Source organism: Lolium perenne, chromosome 3 (genome assembly GCF_019359855.2).
Source record: "Lolium perenne isolate Kyuss_39 chromosome 3, Kyuss_2.0, whole genome shotgun sequence".
Classification (NCBI taxonomy): domain Eukaryota; kingdom Viridiplantae; phylum Streptophyta; class Magnoliopsida; order Poales; family Poaceae; genus Lolium; species Lolium perenne.
Window position 1 is genome coordinate 173,426,354 of NC_067246.2, and position 12,951 is coordinate 173,439,304.

A 12,951-nucleotide genomic window follows, 5' to 3' on the forward strand; every position below is an offset into this window, starting at 1 on the left:
AATGTTCAAATTTTAAAAAATGTTTAATCTAAAAAATATTCAAATTTTGAAAAATAATATTCAAACATAAAAAATGTTCAAATCCGAAAATTGTTTAAATTCCAAAAAATGTTTAAATCCGAAAATTGTTCAAATTCGGAAATTGTTCATATAAAAAAATAAAAAACTTGAATTTTTTTCAATTTTTCAAAAATATACAAATTTTAAAATATTCGGATCTTGGAAAGTTCATATTATAAAAAAATATTTTCCGAAAAATTTCACATTAGCATTTTAGATTTATAAAAATTAAAAGAAATGAAACAGCAGAAAAAGCGAAAAACAGGAAAAACAGAAAAAAAACAAACCGTTACTCGGCCGGCCCAACAAGCTCCCTTGGGGTGCGGTACCTGGTCCGCACCGACTAGGGTGGTGTATAGCACCTCCCCTGTGTCCCGTGGAGCCGATCTGTTTCTGCTCTCGTGGACATAGCAGACAGCTATAGATGAGGTGGAGGTGCGGATTTATTAATCTGGTCCGGCATTTTACATCAAAAATAATACTACGTAGTAAGAGCATCCCCACTCGTTGGCGCTCCCCACGCCCAAATCCGGCGAAAATTTTGTCCGGATTGGACGAAAATTTGGCATGGGGAGCGCCGAAGTTCCAGCCTCCCCCCGGAAGGAAACCCCCAACCTCGACCATTTGACATATTTCAAACAAATTCGACATAAAATTTAACAAGTTCGGCCAGCAAGAGTCCGAAAACAGGCCGGCGGAGAAGCAGCCAGATAGGCCGTCGTCGAAAAACGGCGGAATATAGGCAGGTGGGGGCGGAGGGGTGGCGGAATCTGGGCAACAAGCCGGCGGGGTGGTGACAGCGGCGAGAGAGATACGAGGGGTGGGAGAGATTTTGAGTGGGGTTCGTGTGTCCAATCGCCGACGGAGCGGGCCCTTCACTGCTTTTCACTCGGAGTCCCCGAGCGCGCCTCGGGAGACCGGGGTTGGCGTGGGCTCGCCGGATGTATTAGGGCCAAATCCGGACGAAAACGAAAAACCGGGCGCGATTGAGCCGAATTACGCCGTTCGGATGGAAAAAACGTTGATCGGAGACGAATGGGATGCTCTAACATTAATCTACGAGTATCTCTTTTGCTTAGCTCGTCAAGGCGATGAACTGATCGACAAGACAACACGAGAGACGGGGGACAGCTGTAGCCAAGCTAGGGAGCCATGGCGCCCCAGACGAAGAAAGAGAGAGCGGCGGAGGCCAGGGCGAGCTCCTCGAAGCCCGTGGCGGCGGGGCCGCCCCAGGTGCAGCGGCGGATGGTGAGAGGAGGCGCGTGGACCAGCCGCCGGATTTCCTTCTACGCCTCCCGCGTCTACTTCCTGCTCATCATCCTCCAGATCCCGCTCTTCAGGTCAGCCATAATCCCCCGATCGTCTCGCCAACAATCATGCGGATTTATCCAACTATTCTCCGAATCTCTCTTGCAATTCGAAGAATATAAAGCATAGGGATCGCAATATCTCTGATTGCTAGCAGCGCTTACCTGTTAAGGCCGAGATCCCTTGTTCAGTCGTAACAAGATCTAGGCCTGTACGTTTGCAGCTTTTCGCGCTGGTCTACTATATGTTTAGTTTCATGCTGGTGCATATTGTTTCATGTTCTTGTTGTGGTTAAATCAGGTACGGCAAACTCTATCGATGCTGCTGCAGTGATTCCCATCTGACTGAAAGATATGCTGGGTGTCAGCTAATTTTTTTTTTGCTGTTTAAGGAGTGCATACCAACATACATATATGCATAATTACTGTTTTTCCTGTAAATGATTATGGGCTGACGAGGTAAAGAAGGACAGTCTGCTCACATTTCATCAAGTACCCTTCGACAGGAAACTCCCTAGAACAAGCTAGTTAGGGTTTATATGCTTCAACCCCCAAAACTTTAGTCTGCTAATAAAGACTAGAAGGGAACCTTGGTTTTCTAACAAGTAATTATATCATGGAATTTGTGCTTATATCGTGTCAAAAGCCCTGCATAATTGCTTGCGAGTTGATGACATTCCGCTCAGTTTTGCCGTAATGTTGCCTTCTTTTTTTATGAAGTCTGACCTTCGTCTTAGCCTTCAGTTATATTACTTAACTTGGCAACTAGCAGTAGTCTTCCACTAGTTTTTGCAAACCTGGGATTAATCTCATTTTTTAATACATCAGCTGTATGTTTATCAATGATAATCTGGAACCATGATTTGTTGATTACTTCTTCAATATCCAGGTCTGCATGCAATTATGCATATACAACTGATAGAAGTGGTTTTATTTCAGTAAATGTGTGTCCATATGTGCCAGCGAGTAATTTATGGATCTTATAAACAATCTAGCGTTAGGTTGTCAAGAGGAGGCATCACCCCTTAGCCTACCCATGTTCGGGTCTTTGGACTTGCTGGGTGTGCATCCTTATTAAGTGTGAGACAGAGCTGCCGGCATAATTTCAGCATGTAACCAATGAAAAGTTGCAAAAATAACACAAAAAAGTACATTAAATTGCATCGAGAACAAAGAACCATGCGTGGTGCCATTGAGAACACGTGAAATAGTTTTTTATGTGCCACAAATATGTGAGGCAGTATTAACAGGACAAAATTACAAAACACAATGTACTCCTGCACAAGAATTCCACATATGCCATGTTTGTAAAATGGTAATTCACATGCCTGCAGGTAACATCCTACTAAATTTGCAAACAATTTATTCACTTAAACAAACAAACATGGCAAATATGAGTTAACTTGATGGTGCTAATACCCGCACTAACGGATTTGAGGCAAATAACCAATTTGCTAGGTTCTCTCTGTCACCACAAGAGTTCCTTGTTCTTTATGGCATATGTTTCGTAATGTGATTTTGTGGTGGCATTCGTGTGATTTTCTCAACCATATGGAACACTTCAAGGCCTAATGAATTTTAATGATGGCAACAATGGCATACTGAATTTTAAGGATGACAACATGTGCTGCGCAATCACTTTTTGTGGTGCACTAATGCAGTCGACTTCTGGTTTGTGTATCAATTCATCTCAGATAACTACATTTTTTATCACGACATAGCATGTAGAGTTTCTACTGCACTTCAAAGTTTCAACTTTATATTCAAAATATACTTTAAGAACAAAAAAGATAAGCTTTCTGTGAATCGTAGTTTCCACCCTTTCTTTTTTTCCTTTTCCTTTTGATTTATCATTTCTGTGGTGACATTTGGGCTAGATTGTTCGACTTTTGCCTGTGATAGCATGTGTGTACTTTTGATCGACATTACCAAATGCTTGCTGTAGTTTACTTCTGTATTGAAGGCCTGTAGATGGAATGATCTCATATGTTGCTTATATGTCATAATTCCTTTGAGAGCCCAGTCATTCTGTTTCAGTTTGTAACCATAACTGCACACTGCCTTGTACTGCTACATTTTACCGCTCTTTCTCCCGAGGTCTGAGTATGGATGCGTAGGTAATTGTGTGATTGTTTCAACAAAGATGATCGCCATTCTTTAGGTTGAACTGAAGTAATTCTGTAACCAGCAGCATAATATGCCAGGTAGCTTTCCTTATCTCCTTATGCTATTTCAGGGTCCCTTGTAGAGCAGGCATATGCACAACACCAATTCAAATTACTTCTTCGCAGTTGGTCTCAAATGAGATATTCCCACCAGCTGTTGTTAAGGCCATGCTTTTCCCGGGAGCTATAGTTAGCAACATCACCACAAGTATGAGCATGACATTTCCAAGGTGGAGTGACTTGTTCGACATATACAATCTGACAGAAGTTAAGAATGCTTCAGCAGTAATTGATCTACAGCGTCTAGAGGTGCTTTTCTTTAACTGATGTTGCAACTCTTTATGAGAAATACGTTTGTGACAACTCTTCACAAGTTAACATTATACACACCCTCTCTCCTGAATCAGATGCTTGCTGGAAGCTACTTCTGTGTTGCTGGAGCACTTGTTGGCGTCATTAATCCTGGGAGGATGATCTTGTTTGGAACCCTTCTGGTTATCTGGGGTCTAGTGAAAGATGCGCTCTTCCGGAAGCCCATGAACAGTGAAGCAACAGAACCAGTCTATGTCTACCCTACCATTTTGATTGCGCTGATATGTTCATTCATGTCAATAACTTACAATATAAAGAAGAAAGCGAGAAGCAGCCAGTCTGTTTCTATCTCTAAGCCACTGCAAAGTTCGGCGAAGTCAAAACTGAAGTAGACACTTTACAGTCAGTTTGTCGGAGCCCCTTATCTATGTAGTTCATTTCCATCATCTGATTGCTGTAGTTCATTTCCATCATCTGATTGCTGAGCTGCTCAAGATAGATGGAATGATAGCCTGATTCTGGTTCTCATGTATCACTTACTGTAATCTTTACTATTCTCATTTGTATTGAATGCTCAAACTCTACAATTTTGATCAGGTTTATTTCCGCAGTAATGTTATTGATGTCTTTTTTACATTGTTACGACTACTGATATTGTACCACCCTTCTAACAGTTTGTTACTTATTTTGTTGCAAGTTACAAGAAGTGTTTCCGTGTTCTTTCATATATGTTGCCTGCTATATCTCTGGAGCAACTTCGATGTATGGCGTGCTATCTGCATGGAATAAATTGTTGATTTTCGTTGTAATATAAGTCTGGCTAAATCATCATATTACTCTCTTCAAAAAGACTAGTTCCTGAACTTTTGGTCCATTATTTTCTTGTGTGGGCAAAAGAATGAATAAAGGCCTTAGTTAAGCTATCTGAATTGTCCAGTAACTTTGTATTTACCATATTGTTGACAATCTTGAACTAATAGCCTAATATAACACTTTCTGTTTGTAATCTGCATTTAAAACTTGCTGCAAGGAGTAATGGTGAAACTGATAGGAGCTAGCTGATCGTCACAAAATCCAGTAGGTGGCTAAAATTTGTTCCGTTATAAAGAAAGTTTGCTCTATTATGAGGTGGTCCACCATTCGCAGCAGTACTGCAGTCCTAGCATTTGTATATTTATATTGTGTAACAACATAAAGAATCAAGATTGCATGTACAAGTGACTGTTCCCCTGTCTCTTGCTCTCTGTTAATGTCTGGTGGATAACGAGAGCAGAGGAAAAGAGATGAGCTGAGCTTTAGCCCCCCACCGAGACCCATGTGAATTTTGTCCTTTAGGACTGTAGGCATTCTGTTCTACGTTCTTGCTTGCCTTTTCTAATGGTGAAAACCAGAGCTGTAACTGTTTTTATCTGCCCCCTTTAACAGCTGAAGCCTGAAGCTGATTAATAATTCGTAAGCAGACCACAATGACCCGGAGTTAGATGGGTGTATGTTAAGAGCTGAAGAGATGGCCTAATTTGGTTGATCTGTAAGCAGTTTCCCAAGTTATCAATCATAGTCTTCCAAGGAGCTTCTCTGTTGGTTAGATCTCACTCCTCACCAAAGATAAAAACAGGGCAGCCGCTTCAGTCCACTTCAATAATTGAGATTCCTCTCTGTCAATGTTCCTCTACCTCCTTCTGTCATAATGCATAATGATTGTTATCGCTAGCTTGACAGGTTAGACATAGATAGTAGCCTAATATCTACAACCGCACTCCCACCAATTAGATGCATGCAGCTGCTGCTATCACGATCCATCTACTGAAACAATAGTCTTCTAACTTTAGCTGTGCTTTTGCAGCTTACGTTCTTCCCCAACCTTCCTACACAGAGTTTGTTGTTCAGACTCCACAGGCTGCCATGGTTCAGATTTCTCTACAGAGGTCAGTTGCTACTCACACCTGCTTCTGCCACTCCTCGAAATTCAGCTCAGTGTTTACTTGTTTTTAGTGTTTGTATCCATTAATACACAGTGCCACAGTTTTGACATCATGATCCAAACTGTTTTAACAGGAGCCTGTGCACATCTCAATGCTCCATCTATTATCAACTGCATCATGTGGATGGTGCAAGCAGAAGATGGACTTCTTGTAGATCCCAGTATTCGGGCTTTTCTTTTAGTGCCAGATCGCCTCTAAATGTTCTCAAGACCAGCAGCATTATCAACTCCTCTGACCCAAAGAATTTGTATGGGAGTTCCCCTGCTTCGAGAAGTGGCGCCACCCGTCATCTATCTGGCACAATAGGAGTAATGGGAGCATCTTCTGTTCTCTCTCTCAGATTTTTAGAGAAGCTTGTGTATTGGAGTACCCGAGATGGAGAAGAGACACCTCCTTTTGTCATCTCCAATGATCCGTTGGTCAAGAAAGAGTTATTGTCGTCTGAAAGCTCCCAACTTCCTTCTGACTGTGATACTGCACTTGGGAAGCTAAGGAAGAAGAGACTCGTCTTGGAGAAATCTGGAGCAAGCTGCATTGTAATGCCATGCCACTTCTTACATGCCTGGCACGATGAAGTTTCACAGGGTTGCTCAGTTCCTTTCCTCCATGTTGGTGATTCTGTTTTGAAGGAACTCAAAGCTGCAAGCTTTAAACCTGTTGAGTATGGAAGTAATGTTCGTATAGGAATTCTAGCTACCGAGAATACCTTCACGACCAACTGTTATCTTGATAAGCTGGAGAGCCAGGTAAGCCAACTATTCTCTCTCTCTCTCTCTCTCTCTCTCTCGACCGTGGATTGTTAGTGATATATTTTATCTTTTTTTTTTACTCTTTCAATAAATGATGAGTTATTTAAGCTCCATAGATGGGGGGATACATGGAATATTTAAGAGCTTGATCTCTAAAGAATGTTTTCTTCTGTTTCTCTGCTTCTGCAATTTCGTGCAACATGTCTTCCTCTGAAAAGTTTTATATGACAGCTCAGTTCCTATATGAGTAATGTATGTTCAGTGTTCTTCCAGTCACTTTACATAGTGCTCTTTAGTCTTAAAACATCGGTTCTAAAACATTTAACTGCAGGAATTATGGTCTATATTGTAGCTTGTCAGTTCCCAGAATCTCAGTTGGCCAGTCACATGATAGCATAGTTTATCCATTGCGAATCTTTAATGCTAGCGAAATGACTTGAAACATTCTAGTTGAAATTTCCCTTGGTGCTATTTCTCACTCATCCAGTTTCCAACCTATGGTTAAATTCTTCTTTGCTGAAATTTCCGCATCAGGGTTTTGAGGTAGTTCGTCCAGATAGGGCTTCCATGGAGCACGTGGTGTTACCATCTTGCAGTGCATTTAGAAAGGGGGACATGGAAGGCGCGAGAAATCTGTTGCAAATATCACTCCAGCTTCTACTTGTGCAGGCTGTGAATACAATAATCCTTGCATCTGATGACTTCATTGGTATCTTGCCGGATGATGATCCGCTGCTCAAGAAATGTATCGACCCTATGGATGCTTTGGTCAAGGATACCATTATGTGCGCAAGAACAATGAGACCATGATATGCCTTCCAACTATTCTGTTTCCTTGTATAGTTTGACCGTGGTAAGCTGTTTGCACTTGAACCTTTAAGGTTGAGAGAAGAATTCATCATGTCATTATCGTCAATAATTCAGTACAGTACATGCAATGCGATCTACTTATTCTTTGTTGCCAAGTCAAAGAAGATGCTAGCTTCATTTGTGAACTCAGATTTTGTCAGTTTATTCTTCTGCTGAGGCATGGCTCCTCTAGAGGAATTTTCAGAGAAGAATCTAGAAATTAAAATAACTGATGTGATGGTTTGCTGGATCAGATTGTAGATAGAGAAAATGGCGACACTGTCGAATATAAACTGCGTGGATGAAGCACCCTAGCTTTTCATTTTCCAGATAGGCAGCTGCATGTTATGATGTTATACATGTGAATTGAGAGGTGAATATCAGGGTATTCATCGCACATAATCAGAAATGGTGCAGTTCCTTCATGTTCTGCTGAATATCTTGCCACTGCTGCATCATTGCAAATTCATCTCTCATATTGCTCCTTGGATCCCAGAGCATGTAACAGCTCATCAGTGACGATACATGCCGAGGAGTTGTAACAGTGATGATGCTACCATTTGACCTGGGAAAGCTGTGTGGGCCTGCTACTTGTATTCCATAGAATCTGGTTATTGGTGTGGAAGAGCTAGGAGGGAATGAATGTTCTGTGCAGATGTGGGATTGTAAAAAGGTGCGCATGATGAGTGAGCAAATGATTCAGGCTGTCTGCACCAAGCAAGTGGATGAATGCTCTTTCTCTTTCCCATGCAGGAACCGGAGACAAAAAGAAACAAGCAAAACACACACACACACACACCGGCAGAGACATTTCGAGACCAACTGGGCTGCCTTTGTCTAGGGTAAGCAACTTACTAGCAAGTCCAAGGCCAACCAACCTAAACCAGTGCATTCTAAGATCAAAGAGTACCATGATATATATTCTGATGCTTCCTGATCACCTTCTCTCTTTCTCGCACACACTTTTCATTTTCTCCTCTTCGCACAAGATGTGCTCACATATGCACGCACCGTTGATCTTTTAGATCAATGACTTGATGCACCACCTGGGAAGTGTAATATTTTCCTCTGTTGCAACTCTTGGCAGAAGATGTGCTCACATATGCACGCACCGTTGATCTTTCAGATCAATGAGACAATGACTTATGCACCACCAGATATAGTTATGGGAAATAGATGACGAGATATCTAGTAATATTCATTTGACCAGTCTCGATTAAACCTTTTTATAATTAGTAGTCTTGGAGAAGTTCGAGTACACACTTCGTTATTTATTTTCAAATGGAGACAAATATCCACGTGTAGAAACTTGCAACTTAAGATCGATCCGTTGAAAATACAGCAATTGTGATGGCAAAGTGTTGTCCAACTTGTCAATGACATGTGGTACGTGGTCGCACATGCGATCTTTGCAGCATATGTATTATGTATATGCGTATCTATGGTGCTGGGAGGAGTTCCTCTAGGGTGGCACGAGAGGAACCCTAGCCATTGCTTCCTCCCCTACCTTCTCCGCACCATTTTTTTCTCGATAGTGACCGCTTTATTACTTAAATGATTTAAGTATTACACCTAGCCTCTCCGTAGCTAGGATGCACATAGTCGCACACCAATCATAATCAAATACTAAATAGAATGTCCGAGACAATAAACGACATGAAGCTGCATCAACTCCCAAGATGGCTAAGGACCAATCTGCCACCCATGTTGGATAATAAAATGTTTCGCCGTGTCTTCCGTGTCTTCCAACTGTGTAGAGACATCTGCAAGAGGTCGTGATTATCCATACACTGAAGAGATGTCCATGTATAGAGCAAAGTACTACACCGGTAGATAACTTGCATAATAGAAATTTTTATTATCAAACACTTCATGATTTTTACATAGTTATAGCGATCAAATAATGGCCAACCTAATAAGTACTTAAACCTATGATCCACCTCATTAAGCCAATTGCTAAAAATATTGGCAACACTCCATGGCGGGTATAAGGTAGAACCTATTTGGATGATTAACCACATAAACCTAGCGAAATGGTATTTGAAAAATAAGTGTTTTATTGTCTCATCATGATGACAAAAAGCGCAGTTCTTACTTCCTTGCCAATTACGCGTTGCAAGATTATCCTTAGTAAGAATCACTCTCGTGATGAAGATACCATGCAAAACCGTCGTTTTCAATGGTATCTTCATTTTTCAGATTTTCTTAATATTAGCTACCAGCTCTAAAGGTTGGATCAACGCTCTAAAGTAGAATCTACTGTTCGCCGTCAGATTCCAACGGGACTTGTCCGTCCCATGTGACAATTGGATGGAAGCCAAGCGATTTAGAAATACGTTCGAAGCCATAAGTTGGGGCCCAACATGATCTCTTCGGAAATCATCACATACACGAATTTAGGTTCCTATTTATACTTTGATTCCTAGGCTAGACCTGGTACTCATGCAAGTTATTTTGAGAACTATGATTTAATGTTCACCAAGATTAAAAAAATCCTAGTACTCATGTTTAATGGTTGTGTGCATCCATAGTTGATGCAGAAGCTGGGACGTGAAATTCTCTCCATTTTTTTTGGGAAGTGAGCCTAGCTCAACTGATTGAGGGATCGGATGCACAAACCTAAAATTTGAGTTCAAATCCTCACGGACGCGAATTTAGGTTCCTATTTATACTTGAGGTCTATGATAAACCTGGTAATCATGCAATTTATCTTGAGAACTATGCTTTAATCCTCACAAAGATTCAAAATCTTAATACTCATGCTTAATGTTTACGTGCGTCTTTCGGGGATGCAGAGGACTAAAAAGTGAAATCTCCTCGTCTTTGCCACTAACCGAGGACACTAACAAACAAAGTACGCACTGCCAACAGAGATATTGGGTCTAATGTAGCAAACCATGGTGAAAGTCTGAAGGATGCATGTGCTTTGCGTTATTTTTAAAATTATATATGCATGAAAACCGTGGGCTTAATATTCATGAAGGTGACGAAAGCAACATGACTTGCCCTCACTGTTGAGTAACATATTGTATATGTATAGGTCCCCGTGTTTTCTCAGGGTTGTATCTGTAATTGTACATGTGTCCGCCTATATATACATGAGCAGCCGACCTTTTGATGCTGTGCAATCTCCAATAACCTTTCTACATGGTATCAGAGACCCTTCGGGTCCTGACCTAGCCGCCGCCCTCCTCTCCCCTTGGGGCGTCGCCGGCCACCTCCCCCCAACCCTAGCCGCCGCCCCCTCCTCCCTAGGGCGCCGCCGGCCACCACCTGTTGACAAGGCTACGATGGTCTTCTGCGACAACGTGTCGTCTGTCCACCTCTCCGCCAACCCCGTTCATCATCGGCGCACCAAGCACATCGAGTTGGACATCCACTTTGTTCGTGAGCAAGTTTCCCTCGGTCGCGTTCGAGTTCTTCACGTACCGACGTCTCAGCAGTTTGCCGATATCATGACGAAGGGATTGCCGTCCACGACTTTTCCTGAGTTTCGCTCCAGTCTATGTGTCGGTGCCGACCCTTCGACTGCGGGGGGGGGGGGGAGGGGTGTTGAGTAACATATTGTATAGGTATAGGTCCCCGTGTTTTCTCAGGGTTGTACCTGTAATTGTACATGTGTCCGCCTATATATACATGAGCAGCCGGCCCATTGGTGCTGTGCAATCTCCAATAACATTTTTACACTCACAACTTGTTATCCTAAGGGAAAGGGAATTCATTGCCACACCGAAAATTTCTCTTTTTTCTTTACGTGATGCACAGACTTTATCGACAATCAATTGGCTCCTAGGATTCACGCCCCCCCTCACTAGCCTCATGTACCAGAACAAGAAACGATATGTCATCGATTATTTATAAGGATGAAATTGGTCATGATTGATAGGCTTGTGCCAACTTATGCTCCTTATATTCAAGCTCTTATCAATATTATGACTGCTCCCGTCCTTATGAATTCTTATTGTAAGACGCACCACACATTGTTCCAACCTTTGAACGATAACAACACTCATCGAAGGAAGACATGATTATGAAAACTCTTTGGGGGGGCTCGGGGCGATCTTTGATATTTGCAGGGGCATAGCACAAGGTTAATGCTAGGTCCAAGATGGTCAAACTCCCTTGGTCGATGAGGATGATGGTGTTCTCCTTGCACATGTTGACGGGGAAGAAGGGGATTAGCTATGTTCTGCTAGTTATGGATAAAATTCTTGATTCAAATTATCTTTTGTTTATATTGTAGTTCTAATTTGTTTAATGTGATGAAATGGATGCACCTGACATTTATGTGTGTTGCCTTCCTCGGTGTTGGGGTTGCCAAGAGGCGGTGCAGGTAGGGCTGCACCGCAAGAAGGGTTTTTTCCAGGTGGGTAGCTACTGGCCTCACACGGAAATTTAGTCCGGAGCCTCCAGGTATAATTTCTGGGCAAGACTAGTACCTTTTGAAACTGCACGGAAATAATCCGAAGCTCCAGGGCCTTACATACTTTGTCCGGTGGTTTTACATAGCATGTTTATACTCAGTAGTACGAACTTAGAAATAACCGCGACACACAATGCCCGTCGACGGTGCACGTTACCTCGGTGTACGTTCCCTCTGACCAACTCTCACTCATCAATGACTACCTAGTCATTTCTAACCAACACGTTCTGATGGGAGCAAAATCGGATAGAACAGTCATGGCAACAAATCTACTAGTGAATGCCAACTCGTTGGGACTTCTAACGTAGATTGATCTAGCAAGTGTACTTTTTTCCAAAGGGTGACTCGAGAGTTTATATTAAAATTGCGGGAAAAGGTGGTTCTATTCACTGTTCAAAAAATCGGCCGAGATACCGATTTATCGACCGATTTATCATGAATCGGGCGGTAACCGATAAGATTTCAGCATATCGACCAGTTTATCGCCACACTGATATTTTGGCCGATTTTATGCATGAGAGCCGATATTTCTCCCGATTTTTACTATCATGGCCGATATTTCTGCTGATTGTTAGTGAAATTTTAATAAAATTTGGTATTGCAGTCGATATTTTTGTCCTATGGTTTTGTATAATTGTGCATTAGTTCAAATTTTCCATTTTATTGATTCAAATGCAAGAAATCAAAGTAATACTTATGTGCAATGCTCCAATATTCTACCTCCTTTCCTCTTCAAGCAACCTACAAATGCAACGAAGTGATTGGTACACATTCATATGCGCATCAACGTCATAGCATAGAGAGGATATAACACATATCACTGATACTCCTTTGGTTGGTAAAACTCGTTCAACCAAGTTTAAGATTTAATAGAATATTGCCTTAAAAGCGTTGTCATGTTGTTAAAAAAATACTATCTTGAACAAACAAGGTCACCAAAAGATTGTCACTATATGAACAACATAATAAGCATTCATTTATCCGTAGTGAGGTAATAAATGGAAAGGTAAAAATCTTAGTAGCACATTGATTTTTGTCAGTATCCACATGCTTATTACCAGATTACTCCATCTAACACACTTCTCCACATGGGTTTAGCATATA

At 41.6% G+C, this 12,951-nt stretch overlaps 2 protein-coding genes across 7 annotated transcripts; both read left to right on the forward strand.

Moving 5' to 3' along the window:
• The first annotated feature begins 1,111 nt into the window (after positions 1 to 1,111).
• Positions 1,112 to 4,478, forward strand: LOC127318343 (uncharacterized). The gene is made up of 3 exons (XM_051348820.2): positions 1,112 to 1,400; positions 3,604 to 3,841; positions 3,940 to 4,478. The coding sequence occupies exons 1-3, from the start codon at positions 1,213 to 1,215 to the stop codon at positions 4,234 to 4,236; spliced, it is 723 nt and encodes a 240-aa protein (XP_051204780.1). The 5' UTR covers positions 1,112 to 1,212; the 3' UTR covers positions 4,237 to 4,478.
• A 4-nt stretch (positions 4,479 to 4,482) lies between these two features.
• On the forward strand, positions 4,483 to 8,228 carry LOC127318342 (uncharacterized). 6 transcript variants are annotated; one of them, XM_051348815.2, is made up of 5 exons: positions 4,483 to 4,606; positions 5,270 to 5,425; positions 5,688 to 5,769; positions 5,900 to 6,572; positions 7,110 to 8,228. In XM_051348815.2, the coding sequence occupies exons 3-5, from the start codon at positions 5,747 to 5,749 to the stop codon at positions 7,383 to 7,385; spliced, it is 972 nt and encodes a 323-aa protein (XP_051204775.1). In that variant the 5' UTR covers positions 4,483 to 4,606; positions 5,270 to 5,425; positions 5,688 to 5,746; the 3' UTR covers positions 7,386 to 8,228. The 6 variants fall into 6 exon arrangements, with proteins under 6 accessions (XP_051204775.1, XP_051204778.1, XP_051204774.1 ...); XM_051348818.2 differs by having other exon boundaries at positions 5,270 to 5,372; XM_051348814.2 differs by lacking the exon at positions 4,483 to 4,606 and having other exon boundaries at positions 4,618 to 5,425.
• The last annotated feature ends 4,723 nt before the right edge of the window (positions 8,229 to 12,951 follow it).